Here is a 27,816-nt window from a genome sequence, read left to right as displayed (position 1 = left end):
ATACTGAGTGGAAGGTGTAATTAAACCTTGGTGTAATAAAAATCAACAAAGATAATGATGCATGTCTGTTATTGTCCACGAAATTAGAAGTTCAAACGAAGAAAAAACTTAACAACGCCATCTATCGTGTTTTTGGGGAACGCCGATTGGAAAGTCCCTTATTGTTTTGTTAAGTAATAGTTTAAGTTTTTTTTTTTTGTGGGGATGGCTGAAAATCGGCCTCGTATCGCCTCCCCTGTGGGTCGATGCGACATCAGCCGAGCTAGTACCCTTTTTATTTTTAAGTAAATTTCAAATTCTCATTATTAAGATAAACCAAAATAAAGATGTTATCCATCTAGCGGTGAGGCGTGGATACTTTCATCTTGCGAAGGATGTGTGTCGTAGATTTTACCTAAATAAACTTTTTTATTATTATTATTATTAAGGATGTACCTCTGACTACCCCAATCAGGATGTAGTCGTGAGCTTATGTTATGCTTATTAATCAAAGTACAGTCATGAGCAATATCATGTACCCATCTTAGAAACCTGTCGCATTATCATATTTGACATTTAATGACTTATGGTTTAATTTGTCAAAACAAACTTAATGTGATATAATTTCAAAGTGTATACATATTAGTTTTTGTGACCGTACAATTTAAACAGCTTAATAGCGACCCATGCACTAGGGTTCACCTGTATAGCAGTTGTCAAAGTAAATTTCAATTAAACATATTATGACTTTTTTATTAAAGAAACTGTTAGTTATATTGATCTAAAGGCATTGAGGGCACTTCAAATAAAACATAGTAATTTATTTAAATAATATTTATTCAACGATTGTTGTTCGTTCAGTCTTATAAGCCGTTACGATTTTAAAATAATATTCAAAGGAATACTTTTTAAAAGCGTATTTGTATAGTTATCACAAAAAGATAAACGATTAAAAACAAAACATACCTTAAAACTAGTTTATATACAAATATTTACAGGGTACAAACATAATTTTACAATTGAAACACATATTTTTTTCAACAATTCTTTTCATTTTATTCAAGTTTTTACACATCACATATAAGGTGGTAAATAAACAATATATTTCATTTTCCATACACTTTTTATTCGACATAAATGTTGCTAGCTTTAAATATTCGCTAGTATAACATAGAACGATTGAACCTAATCTAGATACAATAAAAAAAATGGTCAAATTCTAAATCTGAAGAAACATCGCCATTTTGTTTTTTACATAAAATTTGACAGCATCAAAGCATTTGACAGCTAAGCTTTTTAATAGCGAGTGGCGCTAAAATTAAGAATAAATACACCTAGTGGCTAAAACTGGCAACTTTTGACAGTTCTCGACGAACAGTTACCAACTAAAGCGCTACTAAGTATTGCAATAGATTTTATATCTAACATAAAGTAAAAAAATGGCATCAAACACATCCTTATAATTCAGTACCTAACCGAAAACATTTTTAAAAAACAACAAGTCATCCAGGATGTTTTTTTTACACGTAGTAGACCAAAATTACTACAGCGATGGAACATAGAACAAAAAATCAAAAACTATTCAACAATGGTCTTTAGAATCTAAGTGATTTTATGACATATAAAATAGTTTTACAATCACAAGGATGGTACAAACTAGTATAATAGGCGCCTGTTCTAGCCGCCACAAACTTAATCTTAATTTAGTGTCCTAGTTCGAAACCTAGCTCCATCCCTTTTTTGCACTTATCGTAGGTGAAGGACAGCACTATTTTTAAAACGGCCGAATTAATTTAAGTTTTGTTGCACTAATGGTGCTAATTCGAGCAACTACCAACTTCATCTGAATGGACTAAAACTATCCCCATCTCTTTCCTGGACTTACTTTAAGTAAAGGACGGCACTAGTCTACGAACAGTCAAAGTAAAATTAGGTTAAGTTCGTCTGCGTCCGAATAGGCACCTTATTTTGTTATGATAGGATTAAATTCGCTTTAAATGAATCAGTAAAATGTATATAACTTTATCCTTCTATAAAGTTTACACTTGAGCGATAAGAAATTCCTGTATGGGTAATGTTTGTAATTTTGTTTGTAGGGGTAAGTTTGCGAGTTTGTTTGTAGGGGGTAACCTCTGGAACTACTGAACAGTTTTTGAAAATTCTTTCACCGGTAGAAAGTTACATTAGCCCCGTGTGCTATAAGCTTATAAACCGGCGAAGTCGCAGGTGAAAAGATAGTCATATAATAAAGAAAAGATAAATCCTAGTTGTTTACATTAGGAAATTTTGTATTATAGTATAAAAAAACATGAAGAAAATTTCGAGAAATCTATAAATAGGTTGATGACCGATATTACCTACCAACACTGGTGGCGGGGTTATTATTAAGCCGTCAAAGGCAGCAGACTATCATCATTAAGGCGTCTTAACGTGACTATAGATGACAGGTTCGTAACCTGTCACTGTAACTATTAGTGTAAAACCCGTCACTTCCAATGAGCAACCGGTCACTTTTAGTACAGGTTCGTAACCTGTCACTATCGCTATTAGTGTAAAACCCGTCACTTCCAATGAACAACCGGTCACTTTTAGTGACAACATTAGTTAATATTTCCAATTGATAAAAAACACTTTACTATTGAATCTCTTCGCTACCCAAGTGTATATAAAAGAAGAATATGTATTAAGCACCTAAGCGATAAATTCTTAAAAATACTTACCGCCTTACCATTAACAAAATAAGCGGTAATCGTGTGTATTTGAGAGCCAAGCAAAGTTCAGTCTTGAGCAATATAATGTACCCACTTTAGGACTCTGTCGCACTAACATATTTGACATTTAGTGAGACTTAGTTGAAATTGTCAAAAAAGTTAATGTGACATGGTACCAAAGTGTATACATATTAATGCTCGTGACCGTTCAATCGAATTATTTGATTATTGGATTCAATTTTGCTTGGCTGTTAATTACTTAAACACACGTTTATTGTTTATTTTTAATTGTATGCATTTAAATGAACTTTTTCGTTCCATTTCTATTCATTGATGTAAGTGTAATAAGTAATAACTAGTGTATGTGCCTTATGGGAAATCGATGCATTAAACATGCTTATAGAAAAAAGCATACAAGTTTTTGTCAGTAAACTACGTTGCAAATCGTCCATGAATCCATACAATAAAGATTTAAGTAACTATAATATTATAAAGTTATTTTTTAATATTTAGAGTTAAAGAAAATGCAAAATGATTTCGTCTTATTTATATTCTCTCAAACTGAAAAGGCTTCACTTCATTTATTATTGAATTAGCGGAAATTAACATTCATAACTTCGTTTTAAGTTTACGCGGTTATTATCATAATTAAAACACATAATAACGGGTTCTTACCGCGTTTAAATGGGGATATCGGGAGTCTCATATCCCCATTTAAACGCGGTAAGAACCCGTTATTATGTGTTTTAATTATTCATAACTTCGTTCAAGTATTGTCAACCCTATATTGTTGTTGTTTAAATTCGCCTGCGCCATTTTTGTTACAACAATAAGACGTGTACAAAAAATAGATTATAGAACATTCGAGTACTAAAACTTTGATATACACTTTCTACGTACAACATTTGTACCTAATAAGCGAAAGATCATGATAATTTTAAAACAGTAACTGTTTTAAAAGTCTTCAATATCTGGCATTTAATAAAAACAATTTTTATGTCTTTTAAATAATAGTATAATGCCTGAGATGAGAAATAGCGTCCGAAGTCCGAAAGGAAATAACGTAACTTATATAAAATGTACACTTTATCAGATGACATATATGCAATTTTGACAATCCATTCTGGAACTTACATTTTAGACCCTATAGTAGACTTTACCATATAATAGGTATCATTTTTTCACACTGAGATGAAACGACATAAATTTATAAATTCATGATATACATAATTGTTTTAAAGTATTTTAAGTATTACTAAACAATCTGTTAAAAATAGATACTAATAGCACTTAACATACAGGATAGTAGTGTTAAACCTGTTTCAAACTGAATTATATATTACAAAAGTAATCGCAGCTTAAACAGAATCCGATTTAGGCCGGGTTTCCACTGACGCGGAGATGGGCGGAGAAGAGCGGAGATGTGCGGATTTGACCAATCACAGCGTTCCAGAGAGCGAAAAACGAAGACGCTCTGTCACTCTTTCCCTCACGGTGATTGGTCGATTCCTGCACATCTCCGCTCATCTCCGCACAGCTCCGCGTCAATGGAAACGCAGCCTTACCAATAAAAATAAACAAGCTGTGAACGTGTGTATTTAACAGCCGAGCAAAGTTCAATCGAATTATTTGATAATTGGATTCAATTTTGCTTGGCAGTCAAATGCTTAACCACCGCTTCGCTCCGTTCACCGCTTGTTTACTTATTGGTAAGGCAGAATGTGAAAGAGTTCACCAGCCAAATTTTTTTAATAAATAACTCAATAAAACTTTGTTTGGCAGTCAAATCCTTATACACACTTTCAATGCTTGTTTATGTTTATATTAAAATAGATGTACGCCTTGTATTTATGAACTTAAAATAAAAGAGATAACATTTTATCTACTTCTAATAAGAGCCAATAAAGATGCAAAGAAAAGGAAACACATAATGGTAGAAAGTAAAGTTTTTTCTGTTGTGTTATGTAACACGACTGTTGTTTGTACATATTAATTATGTTAGTTACAATTTACAACAAAGTAACATAAGTAAATTATGCTACATAATTTTAAAATGCTACCAAATTAAATATACTTTTGGTTCTAATTATCATTTATTAGCGTTACAAATCTTTTAAGCCTTTATAATTGCATATTTGTGTTGTTTATTTAATAAATTGTTGTTATAAAATATTAACAACAGTCTGACAAAATAGAAGAAGTTAAAACTCTTCATGTAATATTAGTATTATTGAATTAATCTTCATTGATCATCGCCAGCCATGAAGTTCATTTTATTAAAACTTTCTACTCTTTTGCCAAGCAATTTGTAATACATATAACATAGTTTTTTTTTACAATCCGAACTAAATGCAAGTTTAAATAAAACTTATACACTCCTTTATCAACAAAAGCGCTGTCACTATTCTGTTGTTACGGAGTACAATAGTAGCCTGTTGTTATACAACAATATTGTTGTTGCGGGATACAACAGCTTTTTTGTTGTTAGCGCAAAACAACAGTCAATCTGCTGGCGGCGACCATTTTGTTGTTGAATTTCTTCTTGAAGGTTTCAGCCGCAACCGTCGTTTTGAATGTTAGCTTCGCACTGCGCTCTTCTTTATCCAAATTTATGTTCTGCAATCAAGCCGGAGGTATTGTACTCTCTCATCTCACTCTCTTATTATTAATATAAATATTATTACCTACTAATAATAATAGTTACTATTACTACGGCTAATCTTAAATATGTATAATTTTAGACACACTACATGTTTACAAATAATTATGTTGGAAAGTACGAAAAATGTTAAGTACATGATACATATATTTTATCAAACTTTTTTACTTATTAATGACTATTTTGTTGTTGATGGACTTAATACATCAGTCAGTAGTCACAGGTACATCAATAATTACATTCAAATAACATCAGTCATAAGCTAATCTATTTACAAAACAATGAAAATATTCGACAATAATTCTTAAATAAACAGTACAAGAAACCATTTACAGTCACAGATGAAGTGAAAATCTTCACAGTACAACATAACAACACCACACAAACATTTAAAATTATAATATTAGTAATAACATAGCTCTTTTTCTAGTGTAGTCGGGTAGAAATAACATAGATTTGCCACATTTGGGACTTATAAAAACACACACATTAATAATTAATAAAAAGATGTGCTCAGCACTTAACACTTTTCATATTTCCAATCGTGTTATAATAATATGCAATCTTAACGTGATATAATTATTAAAAATACGTCAAAAAATTATTATATTTATCACACACAGAAAAGTTAGAAAAATAATAAATTATATTCAATTTCAGGTCTAAAATTCTACATAAAATAAAAAATCACATTGAAATTGTATGGTTCAAAACCATATAAATTATAACATGTAAAACCATGCTTTTAAATAATTCCATGAAACAACTATGTAACAGTAACATTAAATTATATTTTATGGACTACCTCATTTCTTTGAGGTGACAAAAACGTAAGCGTGTAAAATAATGCAGATCTTTCAGTGATATATTATGTTAATTTAAATATTAATACGAGGACCATACTGTCCAAACCACTTGGACTAGAAAATTTGTAATAGGCAAGAGGATGACCTAGTCAGATGATACCCTTTTTAAGATATGGTCTTCTTCTATCGTGTAGGTTGCTAAGTGGATTACCAACCTCAGCACCCTGGTCTCAGGGTTATTATTGAGCCCCCAAAGGCTCCTGACATGGCTCATGTAACGACTACGTACTTACAACAATAAATAGTAACTGGGACCAACGGCTAAACGTGCCTTCCGAAACACATCACATCTTACTTTTGGACAATCAGGTGATCAGGCTGTAATGTCCTAACTAAACTAGGGATCACAAAGGGTTTTTGTGATATGTCCCCACCGGGATTCAAACCCGGGACCTCCGGATCTTGAGCCCAACGCTCAACCACGGAGGCCGTTAACGTCAACGTAACGTTATTGATAAACGTGGTCAACCGTCGTTATGTCGTAAACCAGTCTAAAACAAAAGTGAATTTTTTTAGTTATTTTTTTAGTACGAAACAGACGTATCTTTTGTCTCATTCGCGTTGAGCGACGACTAATAATAAAACGAAAAGCTAACAATTTTCAAGCCGCTGGTAAAGAAATTTATAGAAAGGTGACAATCAAAGAGCAAAAGGTCAGTCACTGACCCTAGCGAATTATTTGTAAACAGTGGTGAAATTATGAACCATTAGTGTTGTCATAATTATAAAATTTATGTTTTTGTAGGTGTTTTTGGTCTATTACAAAAACGACATGTAACCAGGAGGTCTTAAGTGCAAACAGTTTATTTATTGTTTTGCAAGAAACTGATTGATTGTGATTGTTTTTTGATTGGCTTTGTAATAGACTACTCTGGGCGCCATTCCACTTGCGTCAGACAGAGTACTGCGGGGCCGAAGGCAAGAGGGAAACCACTGCCCTATTTTTTCCTAAAAAAGTAGCATGGAAAATGCTGCAACGACAAGAGCGTGGCTCTTAAATTGATGATGAAACTGATTGGACTTTTGCAGTTTATGTTACATATTCTTGTCTATGATCTTAGGGCAGTTAACTGTTTTTTTTTTCATCAATGTACCTCACATGAAGTTTTGGTTCTGATGTGAATAGCTACTTCCTCACTCTCATCTGCATAAGATCTGTTTATTTTAAAGACTTACTATTACGTTTTATACTATCTTAAGATTAAAAGAAAACAGTTTTACTTTCTCAAACGTGTTATGGCAATATTATAATTAACACTAAAAACAGTTATATTTTTAAAGGGTAGATTTTAATCTCCATTCATTTATAAATGGTATACTATCTGGTACTTATTGAATTCATACCTTGTTGGAGAGATAAAAATATTAGAATATTCTGTAACTGTTCGTTATTTTCCCTTTAAAAATGCTTAAGAATATTGCCATAAAATAAATATCGGAAAGCTAAAAATTGCAATCTAAAAGTATGTAGAAGAATGACCCAACCATTTATCTGAAGATTTCTACATGTTGTGTTCTTGTTCCTTTGCTTTGTTCATGATGTCGACTAAATTATCCCAGTGTGCGACATAACAATATCAACAAATAAAGGGAATAAAGTTATTCTATTCTAACTCTTTATTGCATTATATATTACTTTTTATTGTACTTTATATTATTCTTTGCAGTGTTATATTTATTCCTTAAAGATCAGATGGAGCGAACTTATTTTCAATCAATACTGACTTCTTCCTACTGGCTGTTTTTCTTTTTCGTAACTCATCGTTCAGACGGGATACACTATACATTTTATAGCAATTTATCACGAATTTTAGCTGGACAGTGGTGCTAATTCCTGTAAATACCATCTAATTTTATTTTAAGTTATATCTGTCATTTTCTTATCCGCCGAAAAGGAAAGGGACGGGTAATCGACAAGCATAAAATTTATGGAACACACGTCAATTTTAAGCACAAATCTAAACCAACCGTCTAAAAATTTTACATCAGTCAATAACCCGACACGTTCATTTACTCATTCTTCCTAAAATTAAGAGCTGTGAATCATCCGTCCCTTTCCTTTTCGACGGATATGAAAATGACAGATATAACTTAAAATAAAATTAGACGGTGTCTCCAGGAATCGGGGCCATTATGTAGAACTGTCCAAATTTAGGAACACTCGACGAGGAGAAGGAGGCTGCCGCAGGATCTTGCCACCTAAGGACCAAAATAGGAAGCGACACTGGTCGCTTCGTCATCGACCACAAGAAGTGCTTATTATCCAAGGGTGATAGATTGCGCGCAAAATGAAAAAAAAAAGGAACACTCGACAGTGCTGACGCAACATTTCAGCTTATAATTTTTATCCTCATAGCAATTTGCTAAGTTTTTACCTAAGTATGTATGTATGTATGTAGTTGTTACATGAGCCATGTCAGGGCCTTAGGCGGCTCAACAGTAACTGATGAAGTAGTTGACGAGGTCGATTATTGGTCTTACAACCCACACGACAGAAGATTGCAATTTTTAGCTTTATGGTTGATAATTCATTTTGATATTCTACTAAAAGTCAATATATAGTTTATACATACATAAATACAGTTATGATAATATCACAAATTGTAATATCACTAGAAATTTGGTGCTTCAGGTAGTCTATGTAACTTTTTTTTATTTCGATTTTAGTTTGGTGTTTCGAAGAATGCGTGGCTTACATCTAGCCTCCAGGTTCAAATCGCGGCTCGGATTTTAAACCACTGAATTCGACTTTATGAGTCTGAATTCATGTTTGAATCGTAGCTAATTGCTCGACAGATTATTTTCTATATTTGTTTTTTGCTTTGCCTACTTTATTGTCCCACTGCTGAGGAAAGGCCTTCTTTTTCTTTGTATTTAACTGTAAATACAAATCTGTTTTGAACTTTTTAAAATATCATCATAGATGTAGGAGTTGGCAGAAGTTAATATACATTCATCGTTTTAAGTTTACGCGGTTATCATAATCCCGTGATCATGGCACTTGCAACAGTGTCGAAATATCGGGAGTCTCATATCCCTACTTTAAACGCGGTAAGAGCCCGTTATTATGTGTTTTAATTGATCGTATTTTAGTGATAATACTCGTCTAATTATTCATCATCATCATATCTATGACATCATCAACGTACTATACGATGTCGCTACCTTCCTGTATAAGTTGTCAGAAGATGCAGTAGTTTTAGGCGGATGAGACATTCGTTATGTAAAACATGTCGATTCAAAGTGTAACTATGTTACTACTGAATAAAGATATATTTGAATTTGGCTGGAAATTGTCTTATTGTTTCGGATTTGTACGTATGAAATAGGTTTATACTCCCCATCAGAATCAATGATTTATTTTAACCGCGAGTGAGATCAACATGGTTATTGTTTTGAGGTGCAGCAACTACAAATTTCGTTCGTTAGGTCTCCCATAATACCAGCGCCGCGGCCCGTGCTAAGCTTGTGTCACGGCATTATGCTGAGGGAGATCTTTTTTTTATTTTGGGCGCCTCCATTGTGTATTTAATGTCTGTAATTATTTGTCTTTTTGTCTTTGTTTTGTTTTTTTAATTTCTGTAATTTAAGTTTGTAAATGTGGCGTCCAGTATGGAAATAAATATTTTCTTTCTTTCTTTCTTTCAAATTGTAATACTACGTATAGAATTGACATTCTCCGCCCCGCACCAATTCTTATCGGGCGCCAAGCTACATTTACCTCACCCCCTCTGAGTCTCACTTTAGTGTAAATAACCCTAAGTCGCTAAAGCGTAAGAGAGCGCGCGCGGATTGTCTGTCCCGCTCACGATAGAACGTTTCAAATCGCCTGAAAGATTTCACAGTAAACGCCTTTTTTTTTTGACGTGACTTATTGTAGATTTGCCGCAGATGGCATTAACTACTTGGCCGGACAAATGGGGAGCGCTGAAGGCTCTCACCCGGTACAACGTTTAAGACAACAGGCCTGAGGGTGCCCAGCTGGGCGCGAACCTCGGCTCAGGGCGTCGTCTGAGAGGAAAAATATTTGAAAGAATCAATCGACCCTAGTGGGTCGATAGCGATAAGCGCTGAATGAGGGAAATCGTGGACCACGCCGGCGGGGTCGGTATCGGGGACCTGAACAGTAAACGCCGCGAATCTATCAACTAATTTTAGTTTTTTTAACTTTATTACAATTATATATGTAAAAATCACACAAGAACATTATTTTTAAGTAAACCTCGGTAGCCCAAAATAGTTCAGAAACACCTGAAGCACCAAAACTGACAACAATGTTTACCTGCACATCAGTTCCCGCTAGGGTCTTCAACCTCGTATCTGTCATCCCGTGTGGCAAGTTGCTCACCACAGCAATATTCCCAACTTCTTCTTCTAGCAGCATATCTTCATCTAAGTCCGACCCGGATTCATATTCTATCTGGGGTTCGTCCTTTTTCACAACGAGGCGATTCTTATCCGTCCCAATAGCAGTCCTTACCGCCCGGGAGAATATGCCCGGGTTAGGCTTGGTCGGGTCGGTCTTAACCTCGATCCGGGTAAAAACCGACGAGACGGATTTCTCGTTGGCCTGGTTCGAGATTTTCCGCTGCAGGATCACGCGGCGGTTCGAGAATTGTGGCTTGGGCTCGTCTTTCTCTTTATCCGCCTGAAATAATTGTTATACACGGTGTCAGTGACATCGTAACGAAAACTTTGAGGGATGATTCAGACCACGATTCTGAGTTGATATCAAGTGGAATTTTTCGTGTTAAAATGTCGGACTCATTATTACGTTTTTCTTGATTAAAATTAATAAATAAGTTTATCGTCTTAGATCTGTCTATATTTAGTAATCAGAATTTCATAATTTATCTTGAACCTAGTACTCTACCGAATTGAAGACGGGTGAATTCCAGAAATAATTGTATAAATTTATTTATTTATATTATAGTTAATTAAATGTTAAATGACGAAAATAACTTACAATCTATAACTGATGGCCAATTTATACAAAAGAAATCCTGAATTGTATAAATGGATTGTTGCTAAAATATATTACTACTTAAATTAAAAGATTTTATTGATTTTCGATAACTTTTGACATGACCATAAAGTAACCATAATTTTTAAGTATTTTTTTATTTTCTTGGCATTGTGTTTTGTCTATTGAAATTTTACAAATTTCTTGTTTTGACCTGTTAGTACATAACACACTAACTGCAACTGAATGCCTTTGTTATGGCCAAATATGCAGTACTCGAGTAGTATTTATTGTTACCACATAAAATACCATTTTCGTGATATAAATGATTTGATTGATTACTTTTGGTCGCTTCAAGTCCAGCGCAGAAGCATTATTAGCATACCTTTTTTTTATTATCGAAGGTGATTCTTTGCCGCATTTTATTGTCCTTCGCTGACGTGTTGTCAACCAGTTTCTCCTTTGTCTGTAACAAAAATGGAGAAAACTTATTTGTAACGTAACATAACTTTCAGTGTCACTATTTATGTTACATAATCAGGATTCGAGTAGTATGACTCACCTTAACCGGTTTTTTCTCTTCAACCTCTTCAGTCTTTGTGGAGCTGGTCACTACAGTTCTGCGTGGCGGGGACTTTTCTGTCAACAAAAAAAACGTAAGTTCACGACTATATTCCAATTGGGGTAGTCAGAGGCACGTCCATCGCAAGATGAACTAAGCACCCACACCTCACCGAGCTTTCTGTTAGACCAAAGTGGTGGCGAATCGCCGTCTATAATGGTCGAGCCAACAGTGTCAGTGAAAACTGCATTTAAGATAAATTAATAACTCATTGGCGTAGGTCGAGATTGGGTTTGAGATTTCAGAATTTTTCAAATTAAAGCGATTTTAAGGTAACTCAACAGAAAAAATCGTCATGTCGGGAACGTAACTAAATATATATTTTTAAATATAATATTTACAGAAAACAGTAAAATATTATCATTTCTAATTGCATTTATTTATTTATTTATTTACTATGGTACATCAACAGCAGTACATACACAAACACACAATATAAAATACACAAAGGAAAAGTTCCGGTATGCCTGCCAATTATAGATGCACACAACACTGATAATAAAAAGTATAAACTAATGTGAGCTTAAAAAGAACAATAATAATTGAAAATAAAATTTAAGAAAGAAAAAACATAAATCGTCTAATTATCTAATACAACACAACAACGTTTAAATGGTATGAAAAAATCAAACGAAAACTAAAACTATTGCAGAATAAAACTGCATATTGCATTTTACTATATATTTTTTAATTATTTAAAATAACTTATTTTTCAAATTATAAATTTTAGATATAGATACATCTAACTGATCTCGATATTATTGAATTCTTATTTAACGTTATTCATTTGTATATTTTATTTTACGAGCTTCCAAACCAAATTCGCCACCTTCGTGGTATTGAGCCCTATATACGTCCCACCGCTGGGCACAGGCCTCCCCTCAATCCACCGGAGGGGGTATGGAGCATACTCCACCACGCTGCTCCACTGCGGGTTGGTGGAGGAATAAAAAAAATAAAAAATATTTTAAGAGGTATAAAATAAGCAATTGGTTTTTTTTTTTTAAATACTTATCCGAAAACTGTCAAGAAGCAAATTATGTGTGAACGTCCTACCTTTCCGCTTGGTGTCGCCCCTGTCCTCGTGGAAGACGATCTTCTGCCGCGGCTTCTTATCCGGCTTGGGAGGCAGCTTGGAGCGCAGGTCGGCGGCTGGTTGCGGCTTGGCTGGCTTGGTGACCGGCTTGGGAGGCTCCTCCCTGACGGGACAAGTACAGTTATCAATAGGCTAGTTTCCAACTTCTCTCGTGTGGGTTGTGAGGTGGATTACCAACCTCATCAACCCTGGTGTCAGGGTTACTATTGAGCCGCCGAGCCGTTGTCATGACAACGCTTCTGCCGCTGCCCCACCCGATGTAATTGAAATTTGATATGGTAGTGACCGTACGTACAACATTTCCATGAAAGTGCTGTTACTCACTTCTTAGCCTTCTCCTTGAACCGTCCGCTGTCATCGTCATCGGAGAGGATGCCGTCGATGTCTCCCAGTATCAGGTCCAGGTCATCATCGCTGTCAGTCTTCTTCTCTTCTTTTTCCGGTAGTGGGGGGGTCAGGGCCCGCTCGGGGGAGTCCGAGCGAGGGGGGGTTAGGTTTTCTGTGGACAAAATTGGAAATTTAAGAAATTTTAGAACAACAAACAAATCAAATATACTTTATTGCACACAAACATTTGGCAACAGTGCAAACGGACGGTCTTATTGCTCCGAAGCAATAAAGCAAACAAAAACAACGGATATAAACTACAGTTAATATTTATGCATCGTGGTATAAGAAAACCAGGCATAATAATTAATAAATAATAATAATAAATAAAAAAAATCTTTATTTACTCTTACAAAAAGTAATGCCATTGTAATATAACAATACATTCTGTGAGAATCTGGCATGCTCAAAAGTGACAGCCAATATTTCAAGATTAGCCCAGCTGACGTCCCACTCTGCGCGCATATAAAAGTAAGTGCGCAATGCAAACAAATGTCATATATTGCTTTCTTAGATGAATTACTTCGATGTGGTCATTTTAACCCCCTGATCTGGACAGGAAAGATTAATTTAATTTATTTTCTGAAAATTTTATTCTATTTTATTTTTTGCGATGTTTTAAAAGCCCGACCACCTGCGACACCTTTTTTTTGACGTGACTTATTGTAGATTTCCCGCAGACGGCATAAACTACTTGGCCAGACAAACCCTGCGACAACGGCATATTGCGACACTCACCACACGTGGAATTAACCTGGTCGTCCTTCGCGGGCTCTGCGGCGGGTTCGGTGTCCGGTGATGTCCTAGTGGTGTCCGGCGCAGGAGTGTTCACAGGCGATGTAGCAACAGGCGCCACTTCTTTCGCTGGCTCTTTATCTTTCTCTTTTTCTTTGTCAAGTCGCTCGCGGTCCCTGTAACAAAGATACTCATAAGTATGTGTTTTTTTTTTAATTAATTTCAGTTCCATGCTTTTGCGACGCAAGTGGGATGGCGCCCGGAGTCATCATCATCAGTCCATTAACGTCCCCACTGCTGGGGCACGGGCCTTCACTATGGATGGATAGGGAGATCGGGCCTTAAACCACCACGCGGGCCCAGTGCGGATTGGTGGTTATTAACGACTGCTAATGCAGCCAGTACCAACGGCTTAACGTGCCCTCCGAAGCACGGAGTCATCTTATTTTTTCGGACAATCGGGTGATCAGCATGCAATGTCCGAACCAAACTAGGGATCACAATTGTCTTTTTGTGTGAAAACAACGGGATAACGCTAGGATGATGATGATGATTACTTGTAAGTTAGTCTTTACATGAGCCATGTCAGGGGCCTTTGGCGGCTCAATAGTAACCCAGCTGCCAAGGTTGATAAGGTCAGTCATTCGTATCACAAGGCACATGACAGAAGAAAATGTTACCTGTCCGTGGCCATCTTGCTGGCGGCTGCATTCTTCCTGCGCCGCGCTTCCTTGGCTCGCATGACGCGCTCGCGCAGCGCTTCTTGTTCGCGCATGCGCCGACGGTACTCGCTCTCCTGGGAACGGACAATCAGTTAAACTCAATCAATCAATAATTCTTTATTGCACAAAAAACAAACTTTTTTTAAAATTAATTTCGGTTCCATGCTTTTGCGACGGAAAATTCCACTTGATATAAACTCAGAATCATGGTCTGAATCATCCCTCAAAGTAGTCGTTACAATGTCACTTTTTCTTCTTATCGTGTGGGTTGTGAGGTGGAATACCAGCCTCTTCAACCCCGGTGTCAAGGTTATGATTGAGCCGCCAAAGGCTCATGTAACGATTACTCACTTATCACTAATACCCTGTATAAACATAAACTGCCTATATACGTCCCACTGCTAGGCACAGGCCTCCCCTCAACCGGAGGGGTTATAGAGCATACTCCACCACGCTGCTCCAATGCGGGTTGGTGGAGATGTTTTTACGGCTAATAGCCGGGACCAACGGCTTAACGTGCCCTCCGAAGCACGGAATCATCTTACATTTTCGGACAATCAGGTGATTCAAGCCTGAAAAGTCCTTACCAAACAAAGGACAGTCTCACAAAGTGATTTCGACAATGTCCCCATCGGGAATCGAACCTGGACCTCCAGATTGTGAGCCTAACGCTCTAACCACTAGACCACAGAGGCTGTTACCCTTTATTCTAATACCCTGTATACTATCTACATATTATGAATACGAATTTACAAAACAGTTCGGATATCTCTTTTAGAAAACTCCTTAACAAATGTGTTTGTTTATAGTATGCCAACGCCAGAACCGTTATAAAGTATTAATTGTCTCTGTAGTTGTCTGTGATAAATTAACTTAATCTATCTTACCTCATCAGGCGGGGGGCGTGATGTTTCCACCCGAGGTCTGGTTCGCTCGGGGCTTCGTCTTGGAGACAACGAACGTCTCGGTGGAGTGGGTGAACGCATTCTACAAACAAATATACAATTTATTAACTTTGGTGCCTTGGAAAAATGGCAAGTGCCTGGTTTGGGACGCTACTTGTGTCAGCACTGTTGCCGCCAGCCACCTTGGTCGAACCATCCACTCACCGGCAGCAGCGGCTGAGGATGCTGCTGAGAAGAGGGAGAAGTATGCAGCTCTATTGCCTGCATATAACTTCGTGCCCGTTGCCGTGGAGACCTTTGGTAGTTGGGGGGCGGACACCAAAATCTTTGTGTCAGAATTGGGTCTCAGGCTCAGGGAGAAAACAGGTGACTCCCGCTCCGGCTCGTTCCTGGCCCAAAGACTGACCATTGCCATTCAACGCAGTAATGCGGCTAGTGTTGCTGGCACCTTTGCTCCGGTAACAGCGAGGGGCGGGTTATTTAATGACTAGTTTTTAAGTTTGTTTTTGTGACGTATTGTTATATTAATATTTACAATTAAAGAATTAAATTAATAATTATATTATCTATTTAATAACTTATACTTTTTTCAAACTCAACACATAACATAATATAAAGCTTACGACTATTATCTGAATCAAGGTCAGAAGTACGATAAGGTGCTTTTTTTTACATGACTTATTGTACATTTTCCGCAGATGGCATGAACTACTTGGCCGGACAAATGGGGAGCGCTGAAGGCTCTCACCCAGTACAACGTTTAAGACAACAGGCCTGAGGGTGCCCAGTTGGGCGCGAACCTCAGCTCAGGGCATCGTCTGAGAGGAAAAATATTTGAAAAAATTAATCGATCCTTGTGGTTCGATAGGGATAAGCGCTAATTGAGGGAACGATAAGGTGCAAAAGTCCAATCAGTTTCTTGCAAAGTAATAAATTAACTGGTTGCACTTAAGACCTGGTTACATGTCGTTTCTGTAATAGACCAAAAACACCTACAAAAACATACATTTTATAATTATAACAACTAATGGTTCATAGTTCATAATTTCACCACTGTTTATAAATAATTCGCTGGGCTCTGTGACTGCACTTTTGCTCTCTGATTGTACATCCATCGTAAGAAGAACTAAGTACCCAGATTGTTTATTCTAAATTGTACAATAATATGTTATAATAGTACTTTTATGAAAGGCTAGCTCGCCGGTTTATTTAAAAGTGTTTGGTAACAACAAATGTTCAGGACCTCCGCGATACAGGGTTTCTCTAGTGCGGGGTCCGCCATTTAAGTTTTTTGATAAATAAACATATACTATTCTATTCTCATCGAGCTTTCTGTTAGACCAACGTGATAGGTTGATATGTCACCTTATGTCAATTCCACTTTTTTTTTGTCACTGTCGATTGTCATATTCGTTACCAACAAGTCACCCGCGTCGCTGTATGTATGTCTTACCTGCGTCTAAGCCCCGCTCTGTTGGCATTAATGAACTCCTCCTGTCGTCTTAATAGATCATCGTCGTCGCTGCGCCGGCGCACCGGCGCGGCTAACTCGTTCTCTATCTCTATTGTTGTGTTCTCTATAAACCTGGGATAATGTGAAGGAAAAAAAAGCATTATTAGAGGGATAAAAATGTTTGATAAAAACGTTTAAAAACTTTTGATGGGTAGACATGATGGAAATATTTTTTTTTCGACACAATAAATGCAGTAGACTACCTGACTCGACCTCACTCTGGGTCTTACTTTAGTCTAAATGGTTGTAAGCCGCTAACTTATCTAGTTCTATCTCGCTCTCACTTATGCGTTAGAAGTCATACGATAAGAAGGAAATTATTGTATGGAGTGTCGGGGTGCACCACAGTGTAACTGAATAAGGAAATAAAAAGTAAATTGTTAAATTAATTAAATTGTTTTATACCTATTAAACATAGCGCTGTCATAGTGATTAGAATGACAGCAGGACAAAGATATGGTACTGTCTCTATCGCACTAACGGTAACGGTAGCTTGGTACGAAAGACACGTAAGATACATCACTCTAATTATGGTGGTGACCGGCGAGCGACGAACTTCCTATTAGCAGCCCGGACTAGCGCGTTCCTTTATTCGGCTATGAACCTGTCTCTTTCGCACTAGTGGTATACAACTTAGTTCGAAAGAGACAGAAGATGTCATTTTAATCACGCTAAGATATAATGTAATGTAACTTACCTCTGTGGTGACCGGCGAGCGACGAACTTCCTATTAGCAGCCAGGGCTAGCGCGTTCCTTTATTTGGCTATGAACCTGTCTCTTTCGCACTAGTGGTATACAACTTAGTTCGGAAGAGACAGAAGATGTCATTTTAATCACGCTAAGATATAATGTAATGTAACTTACCTCTGTGGTGACCGGCGAGCGACGAACTTCCTATTAGCAGCCCGGACTAGCGCGTTCCTTTATTCGGCTATGAACCTGTCTCTTTCGCACTAGTGGTATACAACTTAGTTCGAAAGAGACAGAAGATGTCATTTTAATCACGCTAAGATATAATGTAATGTAACTTACCTCTGTGGTGACCGGCGAGCGACGAACTTCCTATTAGCAGCCAGGGCTAGCGCGTTCCTTTATTTGGCTATGAACCTGTCTCTTTCGCACTAGTGGTATACAACTTAGTTCGGAAGAGACAGAAGATGTCATTTTAATCACGCTAAGATATAATGTAATGTAACTTACCTCTGTGGTGACCGGCGAGCGACGAACTTCCTATTAGCAGCCAGGGCTAGCGCGTTCCTTTATTTGGCTATGAACCTGTCTCTTTCGCACTAGTGGTATACAGCTTAGTTCGAAAGAGACAGAAGATGTCATTTTAATCACGCTAAGATATAATGTAATGTAACTTACCTCTGTGGTGACCGGCGAGCGACGAACTTCCTATTAGCAGCTCGGGCAAGCGCGTTCCTTTATTTGGCTATGAACCTGTCTCTTTCGCACTAGTGGTATACAACTTAGTTCGAAAGAGACAGAAGATGTCATTTTAATCACGCTAAGATACAATGTAATGCAACTTACCTCTGTGGTGACCGGCGAGCGACGAACTTCCTATTAGCAGCTCGGGCAAGCGCGTTCCTTTGTTCGGCTATGAATCTCTCCGCTGCGTCGTCTATGTCTTTAACCGGACCTACGAAGACATATAGACACTTAAATATACCGTTTTACATTACATAAGCTCACGACTGTATCCCATTTGGGATAGGCAGAGGTACGTCCATCGCAAGATGAACTAAGTACCCACCAATCAAGAGCTTTCTGTTAGACCAACGTGGCAGGTGAGCCGTATCGCCGTCTATAATGGTCGAGCCAACTGTGTTAGTGAAAACTGCACTTAAGATAAACTAATAACTCATTAGTGCAAGTCCTGTACCGGGGTTCAAACCGGTGTACCACAGGACTACAGCGAATCGTTTTACATAGAAATAACTAAGAGCAAAAACACATTTTGACTTGTCCTGTATTTTTTCCAAATGTGGCTTACTGTGTTTTGGTTTTGGTGGCAGTAGTTTAAAATTGACTAAACAAATATTTTGCAACGATTTCAACACACTAAATCATATTAATACACAACTAAAAACTCGGAAAGTAGAAATATTAGTGGACTAATACCAAAAATCTAAATGGCAAAATAAACACATATACAGGGTGTTAGTGACATCGTAACGAAAACTTTGAGGGATGATTCAGGCCATGATTCTGAGTTGATATCAAGTGGAATTTTCCGTCGCAAAAGTATGGAACGGAAAATAATTAAAATAAGCTCTAAAATTTTCATGACTTCTCCGACAGGAAATTCCACTTGATATCGACTCAGAATCATGGTCTGAATCATCCCCTTCAGTATTCGTTACAGTGTCACTAACACCCATACCTACTTGTATGGCTACTGTATGTACTTGTGCGGGGTGTAAGTGACATCGTAACGAATACTGAGAGGGATGATTCAGCTGATTATTCTGAGTTAATATCAAGTGGAATTTTCCATCGCAAAAGTATAGAATTGAAAATAATTTAAAAAAACTAAAAAAATAACATGAATTTTGCGACGGAAAATTCCACTTGATATTAACTCAGAATCATGGTCTGAATCATCCCTCTGAGTATTCGTTACGATGTTACTAACACCCAGTATAGTAAATAACAATTGTACTTAAAAGTGTTTTAATGATGGACTATCCAGACTACGTTAGCCAAAACAAAAGATGGCACTGTGCAGATTTAACGTGATACATACATACATACATAAACTCACGCCCGTAATCCCTAATGGGGTGGGCAGAGCCACAAGTAATCAAAGACAACTTGCAGCCACTGTTGATACGAAGTCCAAAGATGGATATGATGAACCTTATGGTGATAAGGGATCAGCCTATCGCCCATAACATTAGTCCATCATGTTAGAGGACACAATCCCTCTGTCGGTTTTTACGACATGCCCGGGAAGAGAAGCAGCTGAACGTGTTCTATGTTTTTTATATGCTCCCAGAACAGCATAGAAGCGTGATAATTACCGCGCGTACTGTGTATTTAACGTGATAATTACCTATTTTCTCATTACTCGGATACATACATACATAAACAAACAGCCTATATACGTCCCACTGCTGGCCACAGGCCTCCCCTCAATCAACCGGAGTGGGTATGGAGCATACTCCACCACGCTGCTCCAATGCGGGTTGGTGGAGGTGTTTTTACGGCTAATAGCCGGGGCCAACGGCTTAACATGCCCTCCGAATCATCTTACTTTTTCGGACAATCAGGTGATTCAAGCCTGAAAAGTCCTTACCAAACAAAGGACAGTATCACAAAGTGATTTCGACAATGTCCCCATCGGGAATCGAACCCGGACCTCCAGATCGTGAGCCTAACGCTCTAACCACTAGACCACGGAGGCTGTTTGGTCAAAAATATAATGTAATAGTAGAGGCATTATCATAAAAACAATTGTTGCTTGATATTTGGATTAGATATTTATAGAATTATGTTGCTACCTATATTGCTTCTCTTTATTTCGATCAGGGGGGTTAAAATGGCCACATAGAAGCAATTCATCTAAGAAAGCAATATTGCTATTTGACATTTGTTTGCATTGCGCACTTACTTTTATATGCGCAAATGTCAAATTGCAATATTGCTTTCTTTGATGAATTGCTTCGATGTGGCCATTTTAACATTATTTGGTGGAATATGTGTTGAGGCTGGTTATTAATAACAAGGGTCATAATTTATGTCGAAAAGCAAAGTTAAACTATAGGTCTGTTAACTATGAAATTAAAATGTTAAACGACGGTAACTTTGAACAGCGCAATCTATATATATTTTTGGACAACGTAGCCTGGAAATCTCTCATTAATACTATGTAAATAAATTTAATTTTCATGCACACACAATATCTAGCACATACATAACGCGACTACGTGCATTAATACGAATACGTTTGAAAACTAGATAACAATTTGTCTGAAAACCACCTAGAGTAAGAATTTACTTCAGAGATATTGTGAGAAAGATCAGAACTATTCACTTCGATTGTTAAAACTTTTGAAATAATCAGGTGAATATTGAAGTCCTCAACGGTTGCAGAGGCGGAGATGGGAGCCATCGGTACGGAAATGCAAGACGGAAGGGGAAGTCACAGGGACTGTAAGCTGGAACATGACAGAAGACAGCAGCAACTGTCAGTACTATACTACGTTTCGCCTCTTCCTTTTTGATGCGAATAGGGAAGGACTGGAACTGCCGTCGTCTGTTATTCCAACTCGTTATAATCTGGGAGTCTTCAAGGCTAGAGTGAATAGGCATTTGGTATGTCACGTACCATCAGGTCAAACACGAGCCTATATTATATAAAAAAAAACTACTCCGGGCGCCATCCCACTCAACCATAGATTAAAACTTATATTTAAGCTATAGCAATACTGGTGTTGATTCCAGTACACACCATCTAAGTTTATTTGAAGTTATACCTGTCCTTTTCTTACCCGCTGAAAAAGAAAGGTACGGGTAATCGACAGGCATACAATTTACGGAACACATGTCAATTTTAGAAATTGAACCCTTCCGAATTTTTATATTGGCCAATAACCCGACAGAATCAAGTTGACAGCACACTTCAAACGGGTTGCACATAAGCGAGACGCCTATGGGTTATTAATTCATTTTAAAATTAACAGTTGTCAATCATGCGTCCCTTTCCTTTTCGGCGGATAAGAAAAAGACAGGTACAACTTAAAATAAAATTAGGATAATCTGGGGCGAGTAAGTAAAACTGACACCAGGGTTGATGAGGTTGGTAATGCACCTCACAACCCACACGATAGAAGAGGTGCGATACAAGTATGTACGTAATGAAGTATAGTTATTATATTTCTCTCTCTTTTCAATTCTAAGGTGGCATCAAACAGGTTATCTAGTCTTCCAGCGATCATGTTTACCGAATTTGTTCTCCAACGTCGGACTAAGCGGCGGAGACTTCGCGATCCGCGTTGGTATGTAGGCAGGGATTGTCAGCCCTATACAACCAAGCGTTATTAATGTCACATTTCGCTTCTAGCAGTAACTTAGTGGAGCGACGTCTTAAAAGTATGGTCCCTACAGACCCTAATCTAGTTCCTATCCGTTAACTAGATGGCGTAAGTATAGCGGATTTAGTGTAACACGTAAATACATTTTCTTTTTCTCATATATCATTATTTCTGTAGCTTCATTTTATTGGGGCTTAAAGGAGTCGCCATACTGTGAATGTGGTCACCCGGACCAAACCATATCTCACATAGTGAACGAGTGCCCTCTGCACCGGTTCCCAGGTGGCATAGCCGAGCTGCATTGTGTGACGGATGCGGCAGAGACTTGGTTAGGGGAGCTTAAGCTGGATATATGATCCACGCAGGATATTTTATTTTTGTTTGCCATACGCAATAATAATAATAATTTCTGCCACAAGAGGTAAAATAATAATGTAGTTTCTTTAAATTATTGATTAAATATACACTCCCATGCAAAAGTATTTACTAACTTTCTGTATTTTGTTATTACAAATAAACGTAAATAATCCTTTACAAAACTTTTTTATATGTAGTTTCTAATAAAAAGAACATTTAAATAGGAAGTTGTCAATAGCTTTAGACCCAGAGTAAACCTGCAGGAAATAGGAAGGGTTTATAATATTTTTTGTTTGTAGGTTCTCTAGACCTTCAAGTAGTGGCAAAAAGGTGAAAAAAAAAATTCGATCACGGAATGGTGTGGCTACACTTACGCCATCTATTGTCGCGGAAAATTATATATCGTGGGTCCTAACACAATTAAAATGATTGTCAGAAAACATCCATTGGAAACTCCCGAGTCACAAACGGACATAAGAAGTACCATCGGAGGCAGCGGTGGAATTTGCAATCTGCCAAATGAGTTCCGGCGACCATAACATAACATAAACTGCCAATATACGTCCCACTGCTGGGCACAGGCCTCCCCTCAATAACCGGAGGGGGTATGGAGCAACCAATTATAAACGAAAAGTGGAAACAGTCCTCATAGCACTTCAAATTCTGTTGTCATTGCAAGCAATATTGCATTAAAACCTAAAAAACCTTAATTATTCCATTAACATTTGCAAAAGTTAGCTTACCTTCAACAGGAGGCTGGAAGTTTCCTTTGAAATGAGGGTTGATGAGGACCTTCTTCCCTTGCAACCCTCCCGGAGGCAAGTTGGGAGGTAACTGCACTGGTAACATCCTCACTTCTTGCTTCGGAGGCATTCCCATAGGGTTGGGAGGGATTGCATGCCTTATAGTGACTTGGGGAATATGATTTAAGTTAGGGGTAACCTCTCTCATAGGAGGAAAGGGTCTGAAAGGCCTCTGATATGGGAACGGCTCAAAGTTTGGTCGAAGATTCGGGTTAAAAGGCCTCGGCTCATCCATATTGGGTCGAAATTGACCTGGGAAGCGGGGGAAGTCGGGCCTTAGCATAGGCCTAAACGGAAGCTCCATAGGAACACTCGGCATCAGACCTTCTGGAGGCATATCCGGACCTAAGGGCAAGTCCGGACGCATTTCCGGGTGGAACTCCGGCCGGATAGGAATATCCGGACGGGAATCAGGCAGTAATTCCGGTAAATCCGGACGAATTTCTGGTAGTAACTCCGGTCGGATGTTTAGTGGGATTTCAGGAGGTATGTTGGGTGGTATCTCAGGCCGCATTTGAGGCTGGTTCAACCGCATATCCGGTCTGATTTGGGGCTGGTTTGGTCGGATATCCGGCCGTACTTGAGGGGAGTTTGGACGTATCTTCTGTGGTAGGGGAAACTGTGGCCGATTGTTGAAGTTGCCCTGAAAAAAATAAGTTTTTCGTAATACATTCATATACATAAACTCACCTATTTCCCAACGGGGTAAGCAGTAACTATGGAATTCTCTTTGCTTCAATCAAGATACACTTCTCTTGCTTCCTCCACATTCATCAACCGTTTCATACACGCACTCCGGTTCAGAGTAGATCGTACTAAACTTTTTCTAAGGTCATCTCCAATTACAACTTAAAACAAAATTAAGATGGCGTGTCCAGTCATGAGCAATATCATGTACCCACTTTAGAACCCTGTCGCTCTATCATGTTTGACATTTAATGAGACTTGCGGTTTAATTTGTCAAAAAAGTTAATGCGACATGGTTCCTAACTGTGTACATATTAGTACTCGTGACAGTACAGGAATAACAAGCGATAGTGCCGCTCACCCTGTGCACGTTGTTCCGCCGGTAGTGCGTGTGTCGCTGGTAGTGCGGGTTGCGCCACACCGTGCGGCCGCGCGGGCCGAAGCCTCCGCGCGGGACCACCACCTTGTCTGCAACACATTACAATACAAACATACATACATAGATGGGTTTGGCAGCACAGCGCCCAGAATTGCGCAGGCTGGTGATGAGGCGACTACACGAGTTCGAGCAGCACACGGCAGACTTCGACGCTAAACGTGATGAGTTGAACGCCCGTCCCCCTGCCGCTATTCATTATAATTACCAAAACGGTGTGCTTAAGTGCCCTCCCTGTGCGCGGGAGTTCACTGTAAAGCTAGGCTACATAAGCCATCTTCGGGCGCATCAGCGTCGTGCCGACTAGGAGTCGAAGCGGTCGCCATGGCCGAAATCTATAATAAACTATTTCTATTCTATTCTAAACTCACGCCCGTAATCCCTAATGGGGTGGGCAGAGCGTCAAGTAAAACTTGCAGCCATTGTTGTTACGATGTCGTAAGCTGGATATGATAAACCTTATGGTGATAAGGGATCAGCCTATCGCCCACAACGTTAGTCCATCGCGTTAGAGGACACAATCCCTCTGTCGGTTTTTACGACATGCCTGGGAAGACAAGCGGCTGAACGTGTTCTATGTTTTTTTATTTGCTCCCAGAACAGCATAGAAGCACAAAAAAAACTCTTAACTAGGTACATGGCAAATGGCGGCCTTATGGCTTAAAGCGATTTCTTCCAGACAACCATAAGGTTACTAAACGATAGCATCACTCCCGTATCCCCGGTAGGCAGAGGTTTTAGTACTTAACCTTCAAAGGCCGCGATTTAAAGACACAATAGTTAAATGGTTAAAAAATAAAATGTGTATTTTAAAACTTGTGTATGCCTACAAAGGTAGTATTTAGAGGACGATTTAATAATGTAAATAACAACTGCAAATGTATTTACCTAAATACCTGGCAGAATGACAGGGAAATGGCGGACGGTTGTTTTTAAAGAGGAAAACGTAGAATATTATAAAACGTTTTTAAATAAACAAAGATAAAGAAATAATAATTGTTTCCTTCATGCCCTATCCCACAATTTATAAAGAAAGAATAGAAACAATGGAGTTTGGATTTAATGACATACTTACCTAATGAGTCGGGTATATCCCTAATCTGTGGCGTGCGTTGTGCGCCGGGTGGTCGTTCCGATACGAAACGTTCCCGACCCATATCGCCATCTGAAAATAATATTATTAAAGCAAATCAATTTATTTGCGTGAACACATAAATTAATTTAAAACACAGGACAAGTTTTAAGAAAAAGCGACTCACTGGTTACTGAAGTAGACATCTCCGTTGGTACGAGCTGAGGTGCTTCCATAGGTGATGCAGGCTGAAAAGATAAATGTTATAATTTATAGAAATCCTAATAATAAACAATTTTATTCTTATCTTTTTTAATTATTAGAATCACCTTTAAAAATAAATATAATAAATGAAAAAAAAAAAAAATAAATGATTAAATGAATATTAATGAATATTATAAATGATTATTATTATTATTATTAATTTTTTTCTCTTCCCTTACAGCCAGTACTTGTAAAATACATACTTGATTTTGATCAAGATTGATGAGCTTGATCATTGGTCTCACAACCCACACAAGAGAAGAATGAGGATATAAATTAACAATACACTTACAATAGCTGGTGGTACCGTATGCTCCGGTTGGAAGACAGGTGGAGGCTCATACGGAGCATACGTTGAGCGCTCTGCTTGATTCGGCACCTCCACCGTTATGTTGGGAACCACACATTCTGTGTCTGGTTGCAAATGGTAGTGTATTCTCTGTGAAACATGTAGATAGATAGATAGATAGATAGATATAGCCTTTATTATGGACTTATTGTAACAATTTTTTTTTTTTTTTTTTTTAGCTTATACATAATATTAAAAAAGAAATAAAGATGTGTTTAATTATGCTCTTCGTCCATTTGTCTTTTGACAAAGGCCTCCTCCAGCTCTTTCCACTTATCCCTGTCTCTCGCCAGCCTTCTCCTTGTACATGATAATGATACATGATATGAAACATGTACATGATATTAATTTTATTTATTCAATTATTTTTATACGCCTGCTTGAGTATGCTGCATACCCCTCCAGTTGAATAAGTTCCAGAAGAATAATTTAATTTATGTTGAAGTCCTGTTTAGACTTAACATATTCACATTGACAAAAATGCGGAAATCCAAGGTTATGGCATGTTTAATAGAATTTCTTCATACATCAACAATGACATGCCAATGCGGTATTTGACTGTGTCTAAGATAAATTATAAAATGCTAATCTAGAAATAAAAGCCAGTCTAAGATGATCAAAAATCAATCTTATTTTCCTTTTCGACTTGTTTTTGAATTAAATAACAATGAGTAAGATGTTTGACCGCTTTTATGGATGACATCGCAGGACAGTATTTCAATACAAACTCCAAAGAAAACTTTCGTTTTGACATTTCGTAAAAAGCATTTCAGTAACCTGTTTGAATTTCCCATTTTGGTGATAATAATAATGTCTTATAATTAAATATTTAATAATACATGTTTTATTGAAGATTGACTAATAGCCTAGGAAATATAAAATTATTATTGACACCAATTTTCCTGGAAGATTTCAACAAACAATCCTATATAAGACAAACAAATAACAAATATGTGTTGCGCTTTATTGTGAAATTCAAGGAAACTACTGAAATTGAATAGCCTTGTTGACATTGTTACTGTTGAGAAGAAGAATAAGTCATACCTGGGTGTTATACTGGACTTCATGTCTAGGGTACTCCGAAGGCGTCGTATCAACTGATTCGGAATAAGCAGGAAGAGAATGGACAGAAGTAGGGACATTTTGTGACGCTCCACTGTCATAGTCGTCAGCCAAAAGCTGATCCTCCTCCTCATTGCCAAGGTTGTAGTCTGCAAGGCTGTGATCGCCTAAATCGTCACCTAACAAATCTTCACTGAAAATAAATAAGCACTTTTGTTAGACGCAACGCATGGAAAACACCACGGAAACGCACTTTCTTGTACAGACACACTTGGAAAATATGAATTTATTGGACAATTATGTAGAAAAACGTCGCATTTAACAAAATAGTAAGATTTACTATGAAATTATACTGAAAATAACTTAAAAGCGAATAAAATGATGAGGAAAATACCACTCACTTGTCCGACATGTTGACAATTAACTTTTTTATCATGGCCGTCAGACTCGTCCTCAGAACAATAAGTTATTGTTCTGAGGACTCGTCAGAGTTACGTTTATATTGTCTATGGTTTATTTTGTAAGCCTACCTATTCACGACGCGACTAAATCATCAATAAATAAATATTCAAAACAATCATTACG

The 27,816-nt window shown here is 37.7% G+C and overlaps 2 protein-coding genes across 4 annotated transcripts in view; one reads left to right on the top strand and one right to left on the bottom strand.

Annotated features, from left to right (window-relative positions):
- LOC126377320 (S phase cyclin A-associated protein in the endoplasmic reticulum) overlaps positions 1-27,816 on the top strand; it is a 526,515-nt gene that overhangs the window by 329,273 nt on the left and 169,426 nt on the right. The window contains exon 23 of one of the 2 annotated variants that reach the window (XR_007567844.1): positions 15,302-15,460. The exons of the other annotated variant lie outside the window; for it this stretch is intronic. The gene's annotated coding sequence lies outside the window, so the exon portion shown is untranslated. Of the gene's footprint in view, positions 1-15,301; positions 15,461-27,816 lie in introns of those variants that run through there. 2 annotated transcript variants of the gene reach the window in all.
- Positions 799-27,682, bottom strand: LOC126377329 (titin-like). 2 transcript variants are annotated; one of them, XM_050025015.1, is made up of 19 exons: positions 27,633-27,682; positions 27,214-27,424; positions 26,113-26,259; positions 25,744-25,804; positions 25,560-25,649; positions 24,410-24,516; positions 23,302-24,004; positions 22,112-22,189; positions 18,696-18,804; positions 17,099-17,230; positions 15,628-15,727; positions 14,699-14,814; positions 14,022-14,194; positions 13,221-13,395; positions 12,857-12,999; positions 11,741-11,817; positions 11,564-11,644; positions 10,498-10,863; positions 799-5,306 (listed from the first exon to the last, which is right to left on the bottom strand). In XM_050025015.1, exons 1-19 carry the CDS (start codon positions 27,665-27,667, stop codon positions 5,175-5,177), a joined length of 3,036 nt encoding a protein of 1,011 aa, XP_049880972.1. In that variant the 5' UTR covers positions 27,668-27,682; the 3' UTR covers positions 799-5,174. The 2 variants fall into 2 exon arrangements, with proteins under 2 accessions (XP_049880972.1, XP_049880973.1); XM_050025016.1 differs by lacking the exon at positions 22,112-22,189.

The sequence above is a fragment of the Pectinophora gossypiella genome, chromosome 23, assembly GCF_024362695.1.
Source record: "Pectinophora gossypiella chromosome 23, ilPecGoss1.1, whole genome shotgun sequence".
In the NCBI taxonomy this organism is placed as follows: Eukaryota; Metazoa; Arthropoda; class Insecta; order Lepidoptera; family Gelechiidae; genus Pectinophora; species Pectinophora gossypiella.
Note: the sequence above shows the minus strand (reverse complement) of the source record. Positions and strands in the feature narration are given on the sequence as shown.

Bases quoted from the DNA above. Each gene is read 5' to 3' on its own strand.
- LOC126377329 (XM_050025015.1), bottom strand. From the start codon at position 27,667: ATGATAAAAAAGTTAATTGTCAACATGTCGGACAA. The intron at 14,195-14,698 runs GTAACATTTTCT...TCTTTGTTACAG, and splicing joins AGCAAGATGGCCACGGACAG to GGACCGCGAGCGACTTGACA. The intron at 5,307-10,497 runs GTAAACATTGTT...GCTTGATTGCAG, and splicing joins TAGCGGGAACTGATGTGCAG to AACATAAATTTGGATAAAGA.